We start from the raw sequence: 25,709 nt of genomic DNA, 5'->3' as shown, positions 1-25,709 counted from the left end.
CCACTTTGACTGTAAGAATAGTGTCTGGCAGATGGAGTATGACATTTGTTTTTCTTAATGAAGAAATGTTATCCTTATCTCACATCTTTCTGTTCACCTGCTGCCACTAATAGTTCCTGAATTCTCAACACGAGCTACAGCTCATTTTCAACTTAAGGGAAGCATCTTATAAAACCTCTCTTACTTTACCTATGTAGTAGAGATGGAAAAGGTGGCAGAAATTGTCCTAATGAATAGTTATGACTGATGACAGTGCATGAGCAGGGAAGAGATTAATTTCCTCCACAGGGTGAGTTTTCCTGTATGACACTTTCTGTGAAAAACTAGCTGCTCCTTTGTGTGAACCTAACCATATGGACGGTTTAAAATAAACCTCTGCAGAAGAAGTCTGAGCTAGTTTGGTTTCCTGTTCCCCGAAAGAAAGACAGAAAGAGCTATAAAAGGAAAAGGACATGAAGGGACTAGGGGGAAAAAAAAAAAAAAAAACCAAACCTGCAGAGATAGAGGCAGAAGCAGAGAAAGGACTGTAGAGCAACTTTTATCTCTTGGTTATCTGGCTAGTATTTTTGTTTTAAAATTGAATTGATTATACTAATTTTCATTAATAGAACAAATATTAACCAGTAACACTGAAATACTTATTCACAGAATATGGGCCGGTATTTTTTCACTGAATTCTTGTGGCACTCACTTTATATTTACCAATAAAAGGATGTCGGCCACCAGTGATTAACATATCATCCCCTCGGCTCAGTATAAGACGAACTGCTCTGTTGGTTCTAAATCAACAAAAGAAAAGTCAAATTTCAGTCAAAATAAGAGATGTTATTAACAAGATGGTTACTCATCATGTATCCAGATCTAGCCATTCATATAAACATGCATGTAGATTAAACTTAACTTTAATAGGCTTAAATATATGCTTAAAGCTATGTCCAGAGTTCACATTCTTTTGCATTTACAATCACGTCAGAATTTTCATTTCATCTCTTGAAGCCAATGAGATAACTCAGTCCAAAATTCTTCTGAATAAATTGTTATTTCAGTGTTAAGACTGAAATGTGTTAAGTGAGCTAACAGCAGTTAGCATTCAACCTTAAGCAAGAAATAGTCACGTCTTAGCTATTCAGAATCATACTGAAATAGGGTGCCTTGGAATAAAACCAAACCATGGATAATAATAAAAGTATGAAAATTAGTCTACAAATGCATATACCATTTAAAATAGTTACTTTTGAAAAAACGGACATAAGATGTAAAATAAAATCTTAACAATAAAAAAAGATTGTTTAAGCTATAAAAAAAGATTATTTTTAGCATGGCCTGGTTATTCCAAAACACAGATAATATGGCCAAAAATAATCAAGAGCAGTTTGTACAACAGTAACAAGAGAAATGCGTTGAGCTAACCACTCAGATTACAAGATCATTTTGGCTAAGACAAGGTGTAGCCTGATGTGCATTCTGCAGCAAATCAGTTATGCTTATGAAAGAGGTTACTATCCCCTGACAGCTAATTGCCAATATTGTCCTGCCAAATTTGGAGGGTGGGGGATGGAGCTTTATGTGTTAAGGTTCCTAAACTAATTCAAGTAGTATTAGCAAAAACATAATATCTAATAGATTTAAGCTAATTTTGTCTGAAAGATGTCGGGCACTGAACTAGTACTACTTGTTCTTCAAAGCAGTTCCACTCATGAACTCTTCCTTCTGCATCCTGCTGTGCCAGTGAAGTTCACATCTGGATGGTTAATGTCGTGTTTTGAATGTACATACAAAGCCTCAGTAGTTAGGGACTGATCCTTTTGAAATCCTCAATCATTTCAAGAATATTTCTAGCTTATACTAATACCAACTTCTTCAAGTCCCATTAATTTAGTTGAGGCTAGAGCTGCTTAACATAAGCAGTCTAACAAAACAAAACAAAACAAAGAAATGCACTGAACAGTCTTAGAAAATGTGAGCAGTCAGGATTTTATGACTTTTTGGCTAGCAACTTTGGGAAAGGAGGAAAAAGCATTTTAGCCAAAATGCAAAATTTGTTCACCCTATTTTCTCTTCATATCCCAATACACACATACTGCACTTACTTGTTTGCTGCCACTGCAACAACTGATGCCAGTAAGCCGGCTTTCAGGAGTTTCCCACCAAAAGCTCCACCAACTCGTTTAACATGGCACATGATCCTGTTGGCTGGAACGCCTAAAGTTGCAGCTACCATCTCCTGTAAAACCAGTGTTAATCTTTTATGCCAACTCAAACTAAGCCTAAAAGTTAGGTTCTGAAATAAAAACCTTTTCTAGAAAAGGGTTCCATATGTGTTTCTAGGGTTTTTTTTAAATCAGATGAAAAAAAATTTATTCCTTTACCCTAGGTTAAAAAGCAAGAAAAAGATAACAACACTCAGCAGTGTTCACATTTAAAATCTCTGCCATGGAGACTGTGAAATGACCATGGACAGGAGTGAAGAATAATACCCTTGGATTTCATTACCTAAACAGTAAGAAGCTTCACGTTTAAGAAAAAGGGATTGGAACACAGTTTTAATTATTTTTATTACTAAGATCATAAATTTGATTTTAATTTTTAACTCAAATAAAATCATTTGTTTTTTAATAATCTAAGGTCTTGCTAGTGTCAGAAATATTCTTGCTTCAAATAATTTTCTCAAACAAAAAGTTCTTCATGCTTCTTGGCTATTAGCAATACAACAATAATGGAAATGATAAAAGGAGGTGATCTGGGCTTTGAACACAAAATGCCAGTGTTGAGTCTGAAATACTATCAGTTTCATGCACCACAGCTATTGCTACATAGACCATATGCTATGTCAGCATTTGCTTTACCATTTACCATCATGAAAATGATCAGAGGGCTGGAACACCTCTCCTATGAAGAAAGGCTGAGAGAGTTGGAGTTGTTCAGCCCGCAGAAGAGAAGTCTCCAGGAAGACCTTATTGTGGCCTTTCAATATATAAACGGGGCTTATAAGAAACAGAAAGACTTTTTACCAAGGCCTGTACTGACAGGACAAGGGGCAATGGTTTTAAACTGAAAGAGGGTAGGTTTAGATTGGACATAAGGAAGAAATCTTTTACAATGAGGTGGTGAGACACTGGAACAGGTTGCCCAGAAAAGTTGTGGATGCCCTATCATTGGAAGTGTTCAAGGTCAGGTTGGACAGGGCTTTGAGAAACTTGATCTAGTGAACGATAACCCTGTCTATGGCAGGGGGGTTGGATTAGATGATCTTTAAAGGTTCCTTCAAACCCAAACCATTCTATGATTATGATTTTGGCATGGAGCAACAGTCTCACCTACAGCTATTAGCATTGATCAAACCCTCAGCAGGCTCTGACTCTGCAGGTTGCTGATCGCTCCTACCCTCAGTGGAAAGCTAACGGGGATGGGGGAGCCTCAGCACTCTACAGGGAGCTCTTCATGCTTACAATAGTGGGGCATGAGGTACTTTGTTCAAAGGGAAATAAGAAACTTTTACTTCCTCCTTATCCTCACAGTGTAGTAGTCAGTGTTTATGAGGATACAGCAGTACTACAAAGCAGCTGTTGTTGGATAATCCAGATGTGTAATTTCATGTTCCTACTGCTTCTAAACTGTTAAGATGGATTTGTAAACCAAACTTAGAAAGCTCTATTGTCACATGTTCAACCACTTCCTCTGAGAATGCTCTGTATTACCTGAATAATTGCTGGGTGCTGTGTCGACACATACACATCCATTTCTTTATCCTCTCCTTTTGGAACAGCAAGCACACTCTGAGTCTCCATGTAAAAGTGTTCCTGTCCCCCAATGCGAATCTCCCCTGATCCAAAGAGAAAAACACAAGTGTTACTGAGGGAAAAGGACAGAAGAAACGAACCAGGAAAGAACTAACTGCCCATCATCATGTAAATTATGGTAATCAGTATCAAATCTTATGATGCTTTTTGCATGAAGGAGAAACATCTAAAATAAAACCACAGATGAAACCCTTTGCAGGATTAAATTGGTCTTTTTCAGTGGCATAAACAGAACTTGATTAACAGTGAAACAATATTGCCTACAAGTAATGACAATATTAAATAAAACATAGATAAATTAAACAAAGCATGGACATACTGGACCAGGTCAAGAAGGCAGCCACCAAGACGGTAAGGGGCTGGACCACAGGTTGTATCAGATGAGGCTGAGAGAACTGGATTTATTCATTGACAAGAAGAAAACGGTTAAGGGGAGATCTTATTGCTGTCTACAACTACGTAATGGGAGGGTGTAGAAAAGAGTGAGCGAGACTGTTCTCAGAGATGGACAGTGGAAGGATAAGAGGCAATGAACACAAGAAATTCCAACTCGATATAAGAAAAAAGAATTCACCATAGAAGTGTTCAAACATTGGAAGAGGTGCCTATAGAGGTTGTGGAATCTCCATCTTTGGAGGTATCCAAAACCTGATTGGACATGGCCCTTAGTAACCTGCTCTAACTGCACCTGCTTTAAGCAGGAGGTTGGACTAGATGACCCCCTTCCAACCTAATTATTCTGTGATTCTGTTTCAAGGACAGAAGATGCAGAAAGCTTGAACGTAGTAGCAGGACCACAAGACCACTAGGTTTAATCACACTTCCTTCCAGGTGACCAAGAGCTTTCTCAGGCCTAATGGCTGTTTGGAAAAAAGGTAGAACTGGGACTTGAAGAACAGACAGACAAACCCAAATACTGACCACAACTTCTCACCGAATGTATTCTGTAGTTTACCTTCAATTATATTATCAACAGTTTCAAATGCCTGATCAACATTTCCTTGTTCTAATGTTCTTTTTGGCTCAAAGAATGAGTTGTGCTTTATAGCTTCCTGCAGTGGAGAAAAAGAAAAATAGTTTTTTAAAGTATTTTAAAGGTTCTCAGCTTGTTGTGGCATTTTACTCTCAGGAGAAACACCATTCTCTTCAGAGATTTGAGCCACCAGCTATCAAAGTCAATGAACAAGTGTATTTCATCACTTTACTGTCATTGTTGACGAGTTTGTATTCAGTTCCAGCAATTCTTTCTCGATGTATCTCATGTTACTGATGATAGCAGTTTCTGAAGGAAATACATTCAGTTTATTCAACCTGCTCGTTCCTGTCCTACATCTAGCAAGTGACCAAGGGAGCACAGAATAAGAATGCAACCCCATCAGCCAAAGAGTGATGCCATTAAGAAGGGAAGAAATCACAAGGAGTAAGTAAAAGTAGAATCTATTTATTAAGCATGATTTGCTTTATTTCTAATAAGACTTCATTGGACTTTCAACTGTAATGAAATATTAGACAAATTTGCCAGTCTTTAAAAAGAGACTACTTCTATTTTTTTTATGAGAAAGACTGTTCTGTTACACCCCACACGCATTATGGAAACAAGCTGTAAAGCAATGTCGTGGTTTAAACCCAGCCAGCAACTAAGCACCACACCGCTGCTCGTTCACTCCCCGCCCCCGGTGGGATGGGGGAGAGAATCAGAAGAGTAAAAGTGAGAGAACTTGTGGGTTGAGATAAGACCAGTTTAATAATTGAAATAAAGTAAAATAGCAGTAATAATAATAATGATATACAAAGCATGTGATGCACAATGCAATTGCTCACCGCCTGCTGACCAATGCCCAGCCTGTCCCCGACCAGCAGTTCCCCACTCCTGGCCAACTCCCCCCAGCTTATACACTGAGCCTATGGTATGGAATAGCCCCTTGGCCAGTCTGGGTCAGCGGTCCTGGCTGTGCCCTCTCCCAGGTTCTTGTGCACCTGGCAGAGCATGGGAAGCTGAAAAGTCCTTGACTGGTGTAAGCACTACTTAGCAACAACTAAAACATCAGTGTGTCATCAACCTTATTCTCATACTAGTTCCAAAACACAGCACTATACCAGCTACTAGGAAGAAAATTAACTCTATCCCAGCCAAAACCAGGACAAGCAACTTACCAGAACTAATGCTGGTTCCCTGCAAATGTGTCCTTAGTTCCTTACTTCTACTCATCTCATTAACCCAGCGTAAGTCTATTTCCCCTATGACTCCCACATCACATTTCTAAAATGTTCTATGTCCCTAACATCTTTCACCTCTCATTCCCCCAACACTTCCTACATCTCCAGCCTGACTTTGTTGGCTTGCTAGCCTGAAAACAGATACAAAATGCTACAGATAAGCAGGAGCTGATTGTTCAGCCAATACACACACCTTGATTGACCAACTGGTAGCTACCAAAAGAATTATAAACAACCAGCGTGCTCATTGCCTTTTCCTCACTGGGAACATCAAAAGAATTATTCTTTTCTACTCTTATGTTTATTATTATGAAACCTGTGGGACCTTAATACCTTTGAGACTGTTGCCTGTCTATCATAAGTGGTCAAAATGATCCAAAAGGTTGAAAAGTTATGTATAGGGACACTGACAGACTGGTTAATTGGGTGTTCATATTCACCTTGTTCCCTTAGAAAATCATGTTTAAAAAGCAAGTGACGAGTGTGAACTGCTTCTTCCATTAATTATGTAGATAAAACAATAAAAAAGCAAGAGAAAAGAAATTATTAGTACCTCAATTGTTAAGATCACTGGTTCCAGCACTTCATACTCTATCTTCACTTTTGCAGCTGCTTGTTTGACATGAACAGCTGAATCTGCAACCACAGCACAGACAATCTGACCCACACAAATCACCTGTAAAATACACATCACTTAATAGAACAGTGGATTCAGATTATTCCCATATGTGCTGCTGATGTTCTTCTCTCGTCTAACCACTATTCATGTTTCCTTTTTAGAATTTTGTTTTGACTTAGGATCTTTGTATTTTTTAGATCATCCATGAAGCTAACGAATTATTAGAAATACCAGTATAACTGGGGAATCAAGGAAAATACAGTATTAAAAATGGATAAGCGATTTGGGAACCTAACTTTCAATGAAATATACTCTTCTAACAACTCAGATGGTTTTGTGAGGTTTAATCTGTATTCTTCCGATTTATATATTTTTCTCTAGACAGAATATAATGTACATCAGCTGTTTTGAAGTATAAAAGGGAGGAAAAAATTGTGAGAATTTACCTTATTATATGCCTAAAGTGATTCCCTGATGTACACACAATACAGAAATTCAAGAGTCAGCAAATAAAATTTCATTACAAAAATCTGAAGAAAAACAGTAAAAATTAAGAAAATCGGTTTTAAAAAGATCATAGTTATACCTTGTCTCTTGCAAATATAATCTCTGGATCATTGGAGTAGTAAAACTCATTTGTAGCTGGTACATCATGAGCTGTTATGATATCGAACACACCTGGTGCTTTCAGAGCCTCTGAGGTATCTATAGATCTGATTGGGATATGGGAAGAGAGAAGTGTAATTCATTAGTTTTACGAAGTGTTGCACAGAGGAAGGCAACACAATACAGAGATATGTTTCTTGTACTGCCAGGATCTGCTCCTAGGTTCAGACATGTGTTTTCCTTCTATCTCTGGCATGTGAAGAAGTACATGTCAAAGGCAATTTAAAAATTCTACTAACCTGCTTCATTTCTGTGAAATACTCTAGATACAACAGGGAAGCCATTGGCTCGTTAGACTGCCTGAACTGCATTGATTTAATAAAAATCACTGCATAATTATGATGCTACAACTGCAACTTTCTATGACCTCACAGCCTACACAGATATCAAACTGATACAAATAAGCATCTACAAATGGAGAGTTCATGTAGAGAATTATAATAGAAATGGCAAGACCAGTATAAATGGAGAATGAATGGGAATGTATGGGTGTAGAAAGAAAGAACGGCAGAAGGTCTGTAAGAATGGCATGTTGTGATAACACCTAGTTTAGCAGGTCATCAAGATCCCAGCACATCTACAGGCATCTTCTCTGGACACCCGGATCAGAAGACAACAGAGAGTGAATAAATCCTACTGACTCACAGGGATGGCGGTGATGTCAGCTCCTTGATGGTAACAAAAAGAGCCCATCCAAACCCAGCATACTATCACCAACCCAAGAATAAGCCAGGAAATATGATAAAGAGTCTACAGCTAGCAGCCCCAGTCCTCTCTGTCATCACAATTAATCCTGACCAGACCACCTGGATACATGTCTTGGTGCCTGAATGCTGGGCAGACAACTTGGATATGTGCATTTTGGTGCCTGAATGTTGAACAAACTGCTAGAAGAGGTGTATCCTGGCAGTATAAAAACATAAGTGAAAACAGTTTTCTTTCAAAATAAATTTCTCTTCCCATCTTCCTCTCCTATAAGGCCTCATATGACCTTTGCTACCTTGTTGCTGCAATGTTGCAACACTATTTCCTACATTTTGAACAATTTTCTTTTTTCATAATAGAGTTGAGATTTCAAAGCTATGTTGGTAAAGCTGAGTTTCAGTGCCTGCTCGCACTGCACAGCTCAGCACTTTGTGCAGGTACCTAGGCTAGCTCTAGGCTGGCTCACGGACCAGAAACAGTTCAACCTCATTAGTATAGTAATATGGAGTGAGACACATCCAAACAGAGCCTTCTACCAGAGTGACAATATTGCTTCCAGCACCTGAGCCAGTGCGGGTATCAGGCGTGCTCTTCTGTATACGCGTAACTCATTAGTCTGCTCTAAAAATCTCAGACAGCAATTCATAACAACACTTTCTTCAGATACACTTTGAACACTTACACAATCTTAGCATGAGCTCTGGAACTAGTGACGACAGCCAGGAAGAGCTCCCCATCCACAGAAGGAAGGTCATCAACATAAACCGCTTCACCAGTGGCATGCTTAATTCCAGACAGGTGCATAATGGGCCGTCCTACAGGATCCTGGGGAGACTGACTCGGCTCTATATCCTGTACAGTCAAAAATACACACCCCCCACCCCCAAACAGTTAAAAAAAGAATAGTCATGCTATTCTTATAGTAATCAGAAAATGAGATGAAGGAACAACTGTTCGTATTATCATCTTCTGGTTCAATACTGAAAACAGATGTGGATGCAGGACCTGACTGCTGCTCCTGGGTATTTCTTCAATTTCTTCTCTTAAGGAGCCTTCTGAGAGCCTTGCACAGGTTTGTCTACTTGAATTTTTTTCCTTAATCATTTACATCAGACTGATACAAACAGCTCTTCTTTTTCAGAAAGATAGTTTCCTCCCTTGCTGATTGGTGTCATGAAGCTTTGATAATCTTCCAAATTATTTGCACAAGATTCTGCTCTGTATTTTACCAGTGACTGGTGTTGTATTTTGAGCTATTTGCACTGATTCCTAGGATTTGTTTTCCTGTGATCAATGTAAACTAGTGAGAAAATGTTGTTTAAATATTTCCTTCCCAATTTTATTTCTTTGCACCTGTGTATTAATTTAGTGCCTTATTAACCTCATCTTGCTAAGTCTTTCCCAAAAGTTAATTCAGTGTTGCCAGTTAATTCTGCCACACTAACTAATCGTTGCCAACTTCCAGAACACTTCCAGTTTCTAAGTCGGTGTTCACACTAACTTTTTCCTTTTCTACTTTTAGAACTAGTTAATTGCTCACAACTCAAAACCTTCTTTCTTCTATAGCTTCCGTCACACAAGTGTTCTGGCTACACATTTCTACCTCCTGCACTTTCTGGCACACTGTCTGCTACATGTCCAAGGCCAAGAACAGACATTTTTCACTTGACTGCCAAAAGTTCCTCAAATGGCGCTCTCAGCCAAACCATCTCAACTTTTCCACTAAAAGAATGACCAGGTATTTATCTGTCAGGATACACATTACTTTTTCCCCCTTAGTTTTAAAAGCTTAATAATGTTCAGCTGAAGAACTCCAGACAAAAGATAGGGGCTTGCAAAAGTTAGATAGAAATGTAAAGTGAAAAAACAGATTTTCTATGTTTCCAAATAATTTCTGTTGCTCAGTGCCAACTGATCTAAATAACAAATTATTTCCATTTCTGTTGTTTAGTCACTTTCTTGTAGCTGGGGAATAAATTGCTGAAAGTACTAAAGAACTAGTACCTTTGATCCTGGCCCTTTTTGTAAGTCTGTAGTGTCTTTTTTTTGACAATAACTCTGAAGTAAGCTGAAGATAACTACTTGAACAAATTTAAAGTATTTGAAGCTGAAATGTTATTATAAAGAATATCTGAAAATGAAAAAAATATATTTATCTGGTTTTCATTTGAATTTTCTTTAGGTTTTCAAAAACTTGAGATTTTTACCTGTGTGTTGAGGGTATGAAGATACCAAAAATCCTTGCAGGAGTTCCCACCATGATCTAGTCACAAAGGTGAGCTCAGAAAATCCAAAAGGCATTCTTTGCTGCCCTCTACTGCTGACTTCTCCTTGAATACTCTTGTTAATTTGATCAGAGAGCCATCACAAACTCCATCCTGATTCCTAAATCTACAGTAAGACCTAAGAGCCCTCTGAGATCTTAAGAAAAGTGTATCTTGAGACAAGAATACTACAGTGAGAGCTATAGACTTGGGCTTTTCAATCTTTTTTATTTTCTTCTAATTTTTTCCAATTGGGTTGCACACTGCAATATACCAAGTTTAAGTAGTCTGACAATAGAGTTTGTTCAGCATATTTATCTTTTGAGAACTGTTTAGAAGAAGTGAGTATACCCGTATGAGTCTATTTTTACAAACAAGGTTTTTCTAATTGAGATGCAGTTAAAATAAACCACTAGGAGCCTGTTTCCTTCAATCCTTTGGAAAATTTGTACCTGAGCTTCACAGCAAGCGTCATGCTTGAACCGTGACTTTTTACCAAGTCTTATAAAGCACAGAACAATCTTAGAATAAAATCACTTGCCTGGTATATTTGGATACTCTGAGGCATTTTGGTTTTGAAATCTTGTAGGACACTCCTATATTCCATAGGTATGCCGGGATAGTGGCAAGGATCCTGAAAAGGAAGTGAATTACTACTAAAACTCACATTTTTAACATTCCAATTAAAAAAGCTAACAAACAAAATCACCACATACAAACTCTTTATACAGGAAATTCCTTCAAGACTCTCACAAGCTAAAAAGGCTCTAAAATAACAATTTTAAAACAATGTGGAGTTTTGAGATTTCAGTAAATAATATTTAAAAATATATCGGGTGTGTTCAACAAATACGCTTGTTTAAAGTAAGCAACATAAAGCAGGGATAGTCAGAAGAGCTTTGTTCTGGGATCTGATCAAAACTGGCACAGAATCACTCCTGGTAATAGTAAATTACCTAGTAATGGTAATTCAGAGGGAAGAGCTCAAGGTACACAGAAGAAAAAGGCAAAAGGGATATTTTTCCCCATAAGGACAGATTTAAGAAAAAAATAAGTAAATTACACCTAGAATGTATTGGGAAGTGAAATTTTAGAGTCCTCCTCTCCCAGTCAACAACTCATACAAGAAGGAGGGTTGGTTTAACACCTACAGTTGCTTTCCAAAGCCTTTATTTCTGTCTATTTATGTTTTGAACTACAGACAGATAGAGTAAGACCTCATGTATGTTTTCTCTGGGCGTGGGAGCTCAATACCGATACATTGTTGCATTAGCATTGCTCAATTTTTTTTTTTAAAGCCTAATGTCCAAGGTAAAGATATCTGGCGCACCTAAAAGTTAAATGGGCATCTCTCCATCAGTCTCTTTGGGAGTTAAGTGCTTATGTTCTTCTGTAGATCTGAACCCCAAAGACAATATTTAGCACATTGTACATCAATGTTGTAGCATCAACGGATAGAAAAAAACCTTTCATTTGCTTGCACAAAAGCAGACATGGAGAACTATTTTACCGTTGTCTTTAATGACTGCAATACTTCCAGGAAAAATCTGTAGAAGAAACTGACTATCAAAGTTTTCTTATAGTCTACTTTTTCACCACTGGCTGAGTCTGGAAGAGCAATTTCTTTAAGAATTAGTCTGCAAGCTTCGTCCAACATTTGTTCATTCCAGTGTCTGTCAGGAAGAATAATAGATACAATCAGACCAGGACTCAAAAAAATAAATACAAATTACAGTAATACATTTGTACCATGGACCACGTGCATAATCCTGCTCACAATGAAGCCAAAATATTGATTCTAATAATGGCCTGCAATTTTGAAAACAGTGAAGTTCAATGTTGCTCACAGAAGTGAGGAATTGAGTCAATGGAATTGAGTGCTATGCCAGCTTTTAATAAATAAATAAATAAATAAATAAAACCTATTACAGCTTTAAAGCTGATTTAACAGTCTTACAGATTATCACTATTCTGCACATACTGTCCTATCTTTAAAGAAAAGTGGATAACAATATTGATGCAAAGTGCAGATGCTTTCAAGGGATCTGATTACTGCTGGATAGTTGTTACATTTTCTGAAAAGGCTGTCTCCTTGAAGTATCTCAAGACAGTTAATTCTCCATAGTTACAGAACCCTAGATACCAAAATATAAATCTGTTAAATTTAATCATGTAAAGGAGCAAAAAGTAATGAGTACTTCAACTAGTGAAACAGTTGCATATTAAATGGTAGAACAGTCCATGGTAGATAAATGGTTTTATACTGCTTGAATTATTTGTAATATTTTTCTTCCAAACCTTGGAAAGATGCTGCAAAGTGGGAGGGAATGTCAGGGATTAGCTTCAGAGATAATTAGGATCTTGTAGATGAAGAGATATTGAAAAGGTTAAGGCTTGACTTGTGCTCCTAAGTTTATTGAGCACATCTGAAGTTCTCAAACTTTGTATCTATCAGAGCCAAATTGAAGGACTCAAGAACACTGATACGAGGGTATTATCAAACCTATGGGATACAGCGTAATTTACCAATGCTTGGGTTCAGGTGCACAACTGACTATGTATACCTCATCCACCTGTCCCACACAGCTCATATCTCATATCTCTCTGCATACTTTGCACCAGAGTTGCACCCATGTGCAGACTCCAAAATGTAACAATCCTGAAAAGTCATCATTAAGGTTTGACCAGATCATTCACTTGAGCACATGTGGCATCAGCCAGGCAAGTGAAATCTTTCTGTTCTTTCATGCTCCAAGGAAGTACTCCCAAGCTCTCAAAGCCCCTTTATTCAGAGACATGGAGAAGGCAGAGAAATTGTACCTTCCAATAAGTGTCCAACAGGTTTGTTTTGCACAGATGGTGGTCGAGACAGCACCTCCATAGAAAATGCTTAAATCCTTTATTATGTCCGTACCTTCTTCAAAAAGGACTCTCATTCCAGCATTAGTTATTGGGAGAGCATTTTCCCGTCTTGGTGCTTGTCGAAATGCAGAGACATACTCCCCCTGAGCAAGATCAGACAGAAGTGGGTAACCTGCAGACATGTAAGTATCTGAAAGCAGAACTTGTTATTGCACTACCTGAAGCAAGAGAATAACAAATGAAGGGCACAAATTCAACTTCCTGAGCATTCAAGACCATACACTTGCTTCTCTTGACCTTTCAGTAGCTTTACCATCTTTGATTTTCTAGCAGCCCATACCAAATCCTCCACCATCTACACAGTTCAGATGACCTAGATTTTTTCATGGTAGATAGCTGGAAGACAGGGATCTTGTGAAGTGGAGCTGCATTTATAACAAGACCAAAGGCTTAGAGGCTTCAAAGTATTGCCAAACTCAGCACTCAGATAACATGACCCATAACTCTAAGATCCCATATCCACTCTTGCGAACACAATACCAGTTAAAGACTATTATTCAGTTCAGCAACATTTATGGAACCAGCATGCCCATGTCCAATCTTATCTCATTTTAAGAAAACTTCTCAAGACATGACAATGCTTTACCTGCTTGGTGCCAACCATATCACAGTTGAGCAGCCTGCTTTGGTGAGGACTATGGCAGCTTGTTCAAGACCCCTTTCTGTAGGGGGTCTAGACAATTGCTATTGCTCTCATCATTTTAGGATAAGCTTTTGTCTGAATATCACACTTTATATATCACCAACTACCTGCTAAGTTGTGGGTTTTGGCTGAAACTGGGAGATAGTATGGCACTGACAGGATCAAATGTCAGGAGTTCAGAAAGTGAGCAGTAATAGTGTTACTTTACACATAGGGATTATGCCCCCCTCCTGCTCTTTATTTAATAGTCCTTAACTCTGCACAAAGCAAACCTGAACAAACTAGTAACTTACCTTCCTAGAATGGGGAATATGGACAGAGACTAAGATCTCTTCTGGCATAATGGTATTGTTACCAACTCCATGTGCAAAAATATCACTCAAAGGAATCTGTCGCTTTCTTCCTGAAAAAAATCCCAAATCCAGAAACTTCTGTACAATTGTGCAATTAACATACATAAATCGTATTTTAACTGGCAAGAAATACCTGCAGCCTTCCTGAGTAAATAATAACCGCAGAGTTTACATAACAAATTATCAGTTGTATGCTCTATAAATACAAATGACTGCTCCATCTTCCATAGTACCATAACACCAGAGTCCTAAGAAAGTGCCCAGAGATCAATGCCCATTCTGTAATCCTCCCTTCTGATACTGCCATGATGAGTCCATCCCCACTCCTGTCAATCTGTTCCAAATCTCTGCAGCTGCTGTTTTTCCTTCTAAAACATAAAGAATGAGGAAGAAAACTGAATGGGAGACAACTGCTGCAAAAATTAAAAAAAAAAAAAAAAATTTTTTTTTTTTTTGTTCCGAGATTCTGAACACTTCTAGGAGTCCAGAAGGGAATAAATGCTACTGCCCTTTCCTTTCTCTTTTTGGTAGATTATTCTAAAGGTGACTATGTTTGTCATTCTATGATATATACTATTAAAGATGGGATTTTCAAAAGGGAAGAGGACAAAATTCTGCAAGGAACCGAAATCTGTAAAAGCCCTTTGAACACTTAAACTTCATCTATGCTGCATCGGGTTTGCCAATATCACTACGCAGTTAAGCTAGCAAGCCTTCTGGAAATGCAACATTTTAACACATATAATTGATTCTATTAATTAAACAAGCTCCATTGGCTCAAGAAGTTTTATTAGTAAGACTGCAACTGTACCAGTAACACAATTGTCAAGTAGCATTGTCATTCCGCAAGAACACAGAGGCATAAACATTGCACAGATGGAAATCCACAGTGATTCACCAGTGTGGAATTTAACCCCATGTGTTTGACAGATGAGGTCAAAGTGTATTTTTTACTAGTCTTCTGTGTCCTTTGTACTTTTCACATGCTACTTAAGGAGTGTGATGCATTTTTAAATAAATTATTTCTTATTACTAGACAATATTTATCTTGCGGTAGCCCTGACCTGTCCAAAGACTTTCTATAACTAGATAATCTTCGGTGCCACTTTTTAAAGGTTCATACATTAAAATACTCCCCTCACATTCAATGAACATGATACTTCAAGACTGGCTGCTTTACAGCAAGATTATATTCTTCATGTTTTTCATGTTACGTGTGATGATCACACTGTAACCTGTTCATCCTACAGTATCATTTAGCATTAAAATTGCATTCCTCAAATATAACTAGTGTGACAGCAAAACAGTAAAGGAATTTTATTTTGCTGAAGCGTGAATCTGAAAAATAACACTGTTAAGAATAGCAGCACTGGCGTTTCTGGTTTTTTGCCTTTGCAACTCCATCCAGAATACACTTGATTTACATGCATAAAGATTATTGTCCAATCCCACCTGTGAGTCTGCCAGGATCTAGGAAGGTGCCTTTTCTCTTACACTGTGATCTAAGATAAATACTAAGAACTAAAAGTGTTTCTGTAACCTCCTTTTCTTGAACAATCCACTTTTCCTATGTTTCACTGACTACCATTTGGTAAAGAAATATGTTAAAAACCTGTGAAAACACCTAAAACCGTCTCCCAGCAGTAAAATCCTGCCAGGTTAACAGAAAGACTTATCAATCACTGATCCTATTCATCACTCAAATAAGTAGGTACATCATTAGAGTTGTTCAGAAGATGCAAATGTTTGTGCTTTCACTTGTCAGAACAATATTCTGACAGGTATTTTTCCTCTCAATGCCAAACTATGCAGGAAGAAGTCGTGGAAATCACACAGCATAAGTTTTTGTGTATCTGTTCCAAGAAATCCTGTCTCAGAAACAATCCCTTAAGGAACGTGAATTTCAGGGTGTTGAGCGGAGTAGTACATGGTCTGAAATGGCAACGTGCACCCTGTCTGGATCAAGGGCAAAATGGACATAAGCTATCTAGAAGGGAGAGCATGCAATTCCAGGCCACCAGATAGCTCATGTTTACCAGTAACTTCATCAACCTTCCAATGGTAAGGTAGGGCACAAGAAAGGGAGCAGGTAAAGTGGAGTATATATATAGTGATGGAAGAAAACTGAGGGAAAGGGCAAGGAAAAAGGTGCTGGACTAGTGCCTCCTGTATCAGAACTAAGTATCTGTGAGGAATGAGATGCTAGAGTTCTTCTCAGGACCAGAGGGTGATTTTAAAACCAGGGCAAAGCATCAATTACAGAAAAAAACTACCAGGGAGGTGATGTACAACTACTCGAATTGTGAGGTTTTATGAGTGCTTATAGTAATTCACTGCCCACAGAAGTACATGTGATCTGGTTGGTCTGAATGCTTACCCTTGACATGAGAATCTTCGACATGTTCTTCATTTGCAAATTACTTCTCTTGCAGATGTGAGCTTGTATGAGTGTGGGAAAAGGGTTCCTTAAGAAATGCTCACCTGTTGTTATTTCCCCTCTCCCCATACAATAGGATCCTGTACCTCTGGCACTACTACAGGGACAGGCTATCTCCACTTACCTCTTGAAGCCAGATTGAGCATACAGTTGCTGGCTGCCAGAATAGGATTCAAGTCTGAGGTTGATTTTCTACTTATGATGTTTCCACCTAATGACTTGAAAAAAAGAAATTTATGTCACCTTTCTCCATCACCTTCACATTTTTATGTTGACAATATAACATGCAGACTATACATAAATTTACACATATTGAAAGCTCAAAAAAGATGTATTGACAGAAAATTCACTGCTAAAAACAGAACTAAAAATGCAAGTTTTACATGTGGTCAGGAGCAATTACACATTTGTTACACTCTGTTACAATTGTTATTGCAAGTAATGCACAACATACAGCAACGTTTCTTATCTGTTCTCCACCCAGAGTTCTTAATTGCTGCAAGACAGCACAGAAAACCTTTGTCTTCTCTTCAGGGAACTCTGAGATTGCATTTGTCAAGATGTCTTTCACTAGAGAGAGGCTGCAGGCAGCTCCCAGAGTTAATCCTGTAACCAAAAGATTATGAAAGTGTAATGTGCGCATTGCTTTATTGCCTGGGTTTTAAACTATGTTCAGACTGTAGAGCTAGGACTGCTCATGTGGAATACAGGCAGATATAAGGAGAGGGGCCTTTGCATATTAAAGGTACTGTGACCTTTCATTTCAGGAGACTGAGGTTAAAATTTCATGAAATGATGAAATTGAGCTAATAGCTCACCACTTCCTCTAAAAGAGAAATCCCTTCTCTGCTTCTGGCTGCCTATTCCAACTGCTTCCCTTGCACCAACTTTGACTGAGTAAATGTTTAGGTGATGTTTCACCAAAAGGTGAGTCAGCTACAAAATGCTTTCAACAGGCTCTTCCTATTTTAAAACATTATTTTCATCATAATTTGATTTTTCTTTGCATATGTACATTCTAGTTATTCTCCTAAGGGATGGGTAGGTAGTACTTGCAAAAAAACCCAAACAGTTCTAACACTGAATATGGTATTCTTTTTCCCACGAGAAAGACAACCTATAACTATATGTATTTATTTCACTAGTTATAAATTTCTTTTTAAGATTATACTTTATAAAAATTTCAATATTATAAAATGGTAAACAGTGCTTTTCTATTCAAAATTATTAACAGACTATGTAATGTATGAATGTTTTGAATGAACATTGGAATTCAATTGGAAATATACATCAAAAGATACATAATTTTTAAATGGCTTCTTATTAATCGAGTACAGCAATACTAAATTTTATATATTTAAAATAAAAATTTAATCAAAACATGTTTTGCATTTAAATCTAACTAAAGAGAGGAAATACTATTTCTGGCTAGCAAACTAAACTGCACATCTCTCATTTTAGAATTAGTAAGTCTCACCTTCTCATAACTAGATCTTATTTATAGATTAAAAGCAGCAGTAAACATTCTCTCCCTGCTTCCTTTCAATTCCCAACCACTTTTCAGCTAAGAACAAACTAGTCATTGACTAGAACTGGATGACTGATCTGATATGAAAAAGATATTCTAAATGCAATGACAGAACTGTCAAATACAGTTTACCACTTCAAAAAAGTGGCTTCAGGCATAGGGTTTGATTTTCCTTAAAACTTTGACAGTAAACTTGCACAACATAATTTATATTTAATTAATTTAGGCTATTATAGCAAGTTTAAATCTATTTCTAGTTGTTATTTCTAATTTCAATAGAATTTATTTAAAAACTAAAACCTACTCTAACTTTAACTAAAAAAATTATCCATGCTTACCTTAAATATATAAATTGAGGTACAAAATTTTTAATCTACAATAATTAATGCTGTTATGATTGAGAACAAGATTAGTTAATGCATATTAGCTATGTCAGTTTAGTCACAGCCTTTTTTCTAATGCAGGCAAGCATGCGATGTTGCTGTCTTTCTCTGTGGTTCTGTATGGGTCTCTCTCTGCGTAGCATGGTACAGAGATCACAAAGCAAATGTTGCATGACTTAGCACCAGAACCAGTATTACCAGAATAATTACCCTTGCACTATTATGACTAATAGGGCCCAAGATAATATTGCTGGTCAGTACTACACTGTGTCATGAAGACAAAACTGTATCACGCTCTGGGACAGTGGCCACAGCCACCTTGACCTTGGAAGAACCAAGCCTGCTTAGGAATGAGTTGCACAGCACTTCACACCTTCAGCACTATGGAATGGAGCAGCATCTCTTACTGCAGAGGAATCTCCTATGTCTGAACAAAGTAAAGTTTACTGACCGTCGTCCGTGCATTTCACCACATTCAGATCTGGGATCCTTGCAGGAGCAATAACAATTGGATGGAACACGCCTCTAAATTTCATCTCAGGTCCTACCAGATAGGAATAGACTTAGACAAAAGACATTTTCCATAATGACAACTCCAACATAGTGGAGAGTAAGCTTAAGGATGAAAATGCAAAAAGAATGATAAATGTAGCCCCACTCCTCCCATGCACACTGAAACTATGGTAACAGGAGCCATTCTGATTGTACACATACCCACACTGGTGTTCCCAACCACAAGAGGTGCTTTGGGGTGGGCAGCTTTCAGATCCAGTAGTTCATCTAAGCTTACAGGAGAAATCCATGTCATTCGCTCCCCATGAAAAATCAGAGTTCTTTTTGGTTGATTTTCAGCCATTCTCTGATGGGGAAATATGGTAGATTTAAATGTTTAGACATATAAACAGGTGCAAGGTCTAATAGACAGTAGACTGAAAGCCAAAAGAAGTTCTTAAACAATGGCAATTCTACTTAATCCTTCAAAACTGGACAGAAATGGGACTGTTATACTGGCTCTTTGCACAGTGGTGAATTTCTAGACTGCATGGCTAAAACGTCTTCAATTAATTCCAATAGGCTAATAAACAAGATTGATAATAAATAGTTCCCAAGCAAAAAATGTAGGAATAGATCCTGCAATTGCTGAAATTATTAGAAAAGTGATAAAAACTACTTGGGGAGATGTTTGCACACTTAGCTTGCTTGGAGGTTACCAATGACACTGGCAGCAGCATCCCTTTCTAGATTAAGCATGCATGTGGATGTCTTTCACTGTTCTTGCACTGTTCGCTGAACACTTGGAAATAGCTTGTGAACTAGTGGTGGTACAAATACGAGGTCAAGAACTCCTGCCCCACAGTTATCAATCTTTCTCTGTAAGCAGCCAGCTAGTTCCAGAGAATTTGGCTTTGAATCTATAGATTGACAATAATGTAAAGCAAACAGCTTTCAGTTTTTCTAGGGCAAATACTGCTGTCAATAATTAAGGGTGCCTGACACTTTCCATTCCAGTGCCCTTATTTCAGCTGCTTATATCTTTGTCATACTTTAATCACTGGGGCTAAACACTCCCTGGGCTGGGTGGCTATCTGAGGCTGACATTTTGACAGAAAAGACCAACAAAACTATTAAGCCACAAAATGGGGAAAATGCAGTTTTGGCAATGTTACAAAGCGTTTGCCATTCAGTTTGCTGAGAAGCATTTGTATCTTCAGGTGCTGCACTGAAAACCCAGTTTAGGTTACTACTTTGTCTTCTCACCCTAATACCCAACTCTGCAACTTCATTTTCCCAATATGATTATTTTTTGTATGTGAATATTCAATAAGCTCACTGGAAAAAAAAGGAATATAATCTTGAATTTATATTAAAATGTTATGACGTTTCTTCTGATTAATTACTGCTAAGCAGGACTTCAGAATGAGTTATGAACTATGGACTACTAAGGAAAAGACAGAGCCAAAATAGTCTATAAGCAGCAAAAATTACCATTAGTTCTGGAGGAAATATAAGCTCCTGGGTGGGATCTAAGGGCTGGAATTCATCTGTTGAAAATAGTCTGGTGGAAACCTTAAAAAGAAACAAAACAAGCAAAGACCAAGAATTTTTTCTCATTATTAATTCCATCAAAAAAAAAAAAAAGCAAACCTAAAACAAACCATGAGGGTCCCACTTGAAGTCAGCAGAAAATTAGTAATTCCATTATCATTTGGATTTGGTGCTAAATTGTCATGCATCATTTGGAGGTGCTGAGGTGAAGGAAGTGTTCATAACAGTTTCTCAAAGTTCACTGCTAACACAAATGACAGTGTAGAGGCAAGCAACTGAAAGACTAACTACAGGCTTCCTGTAGTCCTACTATAAGAAAATAGCTGGTTTCATGCCAACCTACAGTACTCAAAAAGCAAAGAAGTACATCAGATATTATTGAAAGAAAATTGAGAACAAAGTCAAACATTCATATGGATAAGAGGTTTCATATAAAATTACAATCATAACTCTGACTTTTAAGAGTGTATCAGTTCTTCAGACTCAAGCCAGCAGTCAGATTCCTAAGAGATCAGTGGTTACATTCAGATCATCACTGATCATTGATTTAAGACAGTTCCACATATGCCCTGTTTTCTTGCACGGTGTGATGATCACTGTATGAGTAGAGCTGAGACTATTAATATTCCTGAACTTGAAGAAATGCTCAAATCTCAGCTCTGGAGATCCAAACTACCTTATACCAACTATCTGCCACATCATTGCCTCCTCATACAATTATACACAAAGAATCTTTAATATGTCCAAAATTCTTGCAAGGAATAATAAAATATTTTATTTTACAAATAATATTATGTAAGGTGAATAGGGTGGAGGATAAAAATGGCAAAGTATACTGCATTTACTTTAATTACAAGAAAAAAGCCATGCAATATTCTTTCTGTAAGTTTTATATCTAAATAGGACAGGTAAAATACTTAAAACCCTACCTTCTCTTCCTTGTCAAACAAATCATCTTCCTGATCCAAGCAACACTTTCCATTTGCTTTCCTTTGACAACAAATGGATTCCTAAAGTAGGAATATTCCATTAGTGAAATATTGCCCAGAATGGCAATGAGTTAAAGCCTGCTTAAGCCAATAAGAGTGTCTCTTTGTATTTCAATAAAGTTCTAGATGAAGTTTAATAATAAGCTAAATTGGAAGGATTATGTGTTAAAGAAGTGATATTCAAAAATAGCTTAAAATCATTGGATGTTGAAGTCAATACAAAATAATTCATACTATGTGAAATTCAGTTGACCTTGTGAGAACACAGAGATGGTCTGCATTATTTCTTTTACCCACTGTTCACTCTTCCATTTCTTTCACTGTAGGTCTCTGACATGTTGCATTATGTGATAAATTACTAAGAAAATTGATCCAAATTCTGCTTTTTTTTATGCCAGTACTGACCCACAGTAAAACACATGGAGTTACTTCAGATTACTCTTCATAATCCAGGCTAGACACCAAGTTCATTTGTGTTAATTTTTGTAATGGGTTAGGCCACTATAGACCTTACTCAGACCTACACCTCTTAACAGAGGAAAGAGATGATCTTAATGAAAATCTGATGGTTTGTATACATATATACACTAATGGGCACAGTCTAGTATTCCTATCATCACTACTTCTTACCTTACAGAAGGTTTTACAGGCATCTAGGATCGGCCTATATCCAGTACAGCGGCACAAGTTCCCTGAAAAAAAGGAAATCAGTAAGAAAAAGCTTTGTTCTAAAGCATGTGGCTTTAAAGTGAAGCTCTCCACTTTAAAGTGGAGTGTTATGCTCTCCAAAGTGTTAGCTCTCCAAAAGTCAAAAAAGATCAGTGTCCACAAGACTTAGGACCCTGCAGTTCCTGAGGAAAAAGGCTATTGTTTCAAGGGGATTATGAAATACTCGACAGCTGCACTAGAGGGAATGCTGACTACAGCTTGGTATGCAGGAGAATAAGAGATTGTACAATATTCTTCACCCACTCAAAATGTTTTTCTCCTTCCCCCTGACTTATTTCTAATAGTGAAGGAGGTTATCATTACACCTCCATCTAAATTCACCTCATATTAACAGGCAATGCCTTTGGCTCCACTGTGACTCTAGGGCACAACAGATGACAGAAGGCTATTTTACCTCCAATAAATGCTCACTCACACTTGCCCTTAGTGAAGATGGTCTGCATCTCTCTACCTTATTCAATTGTTTTATTCCTACCACAAAGGGGCTCTCCTGTGAGGCTTATGACATTCTCAACTCCAGATGTAATGGGATCTCAGAGACCTTCAGATGCAGCTACTTCTCCAATATGACATCATTTTTGCACATCTGATTTAAAGCACTTCTAAAGACACATATGGCAATGTTTTGAACACCTGTCCCTGAAACAATCCACAGCTCCATGCTTCATTTTCCAGGAGAAAAGAATGACAGGGAATACAAGGTCTGTATCCAGTAGTAACTCTGCTGGGATGCACAACTTGTATAGAGTACATACATACATACATGCATGCGTACTCACACAGACATGCACTCACATGCACAAAGTTACCTGAAGAAAACAGCTCAAGGACATACCTACAAATTAAAAAGTGGCAATATTTACCAGCCAGAGCTGCAATCATCTGCTCTGAAGTTGGTTCTGGGTGGTTTCTTAGCAAAGTGTATAGGGACATTACCATTCCAGGGGTGCAGAAACCACACTGGGAGCCATGGCACTTGGCAAGCCTTTCCTGAAACGAAACACCACAAATAGCACTCCTTCCAGTGTACATCACCATTCTAATGAACTCTCTCTTAAATGGGAGACACCATACTAAATGTTGTCTTCATAGTAAATCAGGCTTTTTAAGTAAAACAGTTTAAGCACTCTCAAATAAGAATAATTATTTTGGTTGTGATGTCCAGGTACACCTTACTAAGGAAGTTAATTAACCTTCACTGGACTTTTGTCTTTTTTGTATTCATACTAAAACATCAGCTAAAGGGGCATTCTCCAAGATGCACCGTTAGTCCAAACAGAGCACAAGCCCAATGGACTCCAACAATTCTTACATACCAACTATTTGATCAGGCTGTCAATATTAAAGCAAGATCCATCATGAGCCATATCTCATCAGCCTTGATCAACCAACCATCAGAAACTTGTGTTGTCTTCTGTTATCACTTAGCAGGGAGAATAATCATCATGTGAAATTCCCATGCCCTAAAAGCACTGCCACCCAAGCCAGCCCACACAAAGGAAGAAATCAGTAATCCTCTTGCACAGTGATACTGTACTCTCACCTGAACTGGATGAACTCTGGTTTTTGTACTTCCAACACCTTCCACTGTAGTGACTGCCACACCATACAAGGAACAAATGGGAAGCAAACATGCATTTGCTGAATAATGTCTTTGGAACATGAAGGAGAATAAAGAAAATTAATATTATTTTATGATAATAAAGATGCAAAAATATTATTTTGCAGTTAATCAAGACATAGTTTATACTTACAAAGCAGCCATTATCATCATTTGGAATGAGAAGTGAATAAGCTTTATAGAAGGGATCACTTACTACCTGTGTCTCTTGTCCCCAGTATAAAAACTGTATGTATGAGGACAGTTCTGTAGAATTTATATCTTCCTTAAACTTCAGCCTTTTCTAATTGCCCTCTTGTCTCTCTTGCCCACAAGCAACCTATCAAGGGTGTTTTGGAGGAAGAAGATGGGGAAGGGAGGGTTGGTGTAGTCATTTGCAGGAAGTAAAGAATTACTGCTGAAAATTTGTGATCATATTTCTGACCCAAAGGAATTCTGATGTAAAATAAATATTATAAATAGGAACAACACACCAAAATGAAAATTCTTCAGAGCTTTTCATCATTAGCAATAAAATGTTTTGTTTTACTACAGTTGTGTGGTGGGTTGACCTTGGCTGGACATCAGGTGTCACCAAGCTGCTCTATCACTCCCCTCCTGAGCACAGGGGGCGGGGGAAGGGGAAATGAGACAAGAAAAAAACCCAAAACTCACGGGTCAAGATAAAGGCAGGTTAATAACAGCAAAAGGAAAGACCACATAGGGAAGCAAAAGGAAAACAAACGTTTTATTCTCTGCTTGCCATCAGCAGGCGATGTCCAGCCACTTCCCAGGAAGCAGAGCTTCAGAACGCATAGTGGTTGCTCCAACATCGTAAATAACAACCCTCTCCTCTTTTCTCTTGGTTTTTATTGCTGAGCGGACATCATATGGTATGGAATATCCTTTTGGTCAGTTTGGGTCAGCTGTCCTGGCTATGTCCTCTCCCAAGATCTTGCCCACCTCCAGCCTACTGGTGAGGGGGCAAATGTTGGAGAGACAGCCTTGAGGCTGTGCAAGCACTGCTGGTCAGTAGCCAAAACACTGACATGTTATTAACACCCTTCTAGCTACCAATGCAAAACACAGCACTATGAAGGCTGCTATGGGGAAAATTAACTCCATCTCAGCCAGACCCAATACAAGTTGAAATGTTCCTTTTCAAGTGTCATTCTGACTGTTTTAATTTCAACTCTTATAATGACGTTAAAGATTTTCATTTGTATTGCATTCCAATGTAATGCAATTGTCAAAAGGAACAACTGGAACATTTTTACTTTTTCCCCACTTAAAAAATATTAAATTGACAATGACATGTTACCATTTAACAATTTGACTGGGGTTTTTTCAATGTAAAAGTAATTCATTCCAGTTTTTAGCTTAATGAAACTCTGGTTTTGAGTTTCAAAGTCCTTCTTTTTGTGGGTGGGGTGTAGGGAGGGAGTTCGGTATTAAAGGGCTGGTAAGACTCAAACTTCTGCTTGCCCTATCTTCCCATCAGTCATATGACAGAGCTGCAGGCCGGAGCCACATTCCAGTGGTCAATACAAATGGTGTTAAATATATGCCTCCTAAAGAGAAAACTCCTTGCAGGAGCTGTCAGCATATATAAGCAAATTAAGCATTTGAGCATGATATTTCAGCAAATTTACAACATAGCTGAATGAACAGTATTTTTTACAGCATTCTCTTTTGGATTAAAGTGACCCTTCCTTTGGATTCTTTTACTATTAAGTACAGATTTTACAACTTTGTTTTTACAGTTTCATATCTGGAAATGGTATCTACAGTCATAAAATTCTGTGTGG

The 25,709-nt window shown here is 37.8% G+C and overlaps 1 protein-coding gene across 2 annotated transcripts in view; it reads right to left on the bottom strand.

Moving 5' to 3' along the window:
* Nucleotides 1-25,709, bottom strand: part of LOC309591543 (aldehyde oxidase-like) — a 50,497-nt gene that overhangs the window by 16,901 nt on the left and 7,887 nt on the right. For both annotated transcript variants that reach the window (XM_082314044.1, XM_082314045.1), the window contains exons 5-24: nt 23,845-23,953; nt 23,165-23,291; nt 22,203-22,264; nt 21,513-21,593; nt 20,524-20,604; nt 19,252-19,396; nt 18,989-19,081; nt 17,081-17,232; nt 16,751-16,844; nt 14,130-14,239; nt 13,092-13,276; nt 11,782-11,944; nt 10,813-10,905; nt 8,690-8,859; nt 7,223-7,349; nt 6,571-6,693; nt 4,756-4,852; nt 3,699-3,823; nt 2,091-2,224; nt 692-779 (exon numbers count right to left, since the gene is read on the bottom strand). In XM_082314044.1, coding sequence (XP_082170170.1) covers nt 692-779; nt 2,091-2,224; nt 3,699-3,823; nt 4,756-4,852; nt 6,571-6,693; nt 7,223-7,349; nt 8,690-8,859; nt 10,813-10,905; nt 11,782-11,944; nt 13,092-13,276; nt 14,130-14,239; nt 16,751-16,844; nt 17,081-17,232; nt 18,989-19,081; nt 19,252-19,396; nt 20,524-20,604; nt 21,513-21,593; nt 22,203-22,264; nt 23,165-23,291; nt 23,845-23,953 — 2,359 coding nt within the window. The remainder of the gene's footprint in view (nt 1-691; nt 780-2,090; nt 2,225-3,698; nt 3,824-4,755; nt 4,853-6,570; nt 6,694-7,222; nt 7,350-8,689; nt 8,860-10,812; nt 10,906-11,781; nt 11,945-13,091; nt 13,277-14,129; nt 14,240-16,750; nt 16,845-17,080; nt 17,233-18,988; nt 19,082-19,251; nt 19,397-20,523; nt 20,605-21,512; nt 21,594-22,202; nt 22,265-23,164; nt 23,292-23,844; nt 23,954-25,709) is intronic.

The sequence above is a fragment of the Platalea leucorodia genome, assembly GCF_965183815.1.
Source record: "Platalea leucorodia genome assembly, chromosome: 5".
NCBI classification, from domain to species: Eukaryota; Metazoa; Chordata; class Aves; order Pelecaniformes; family Threskiornithidae; genus Platalea; species Platalea leucorodia.
The sequence above is the reverse complement of the archived record's forward strand: the minus strand, read 5'-3'. Positions and strand labels throughout refer to the sequence as shown.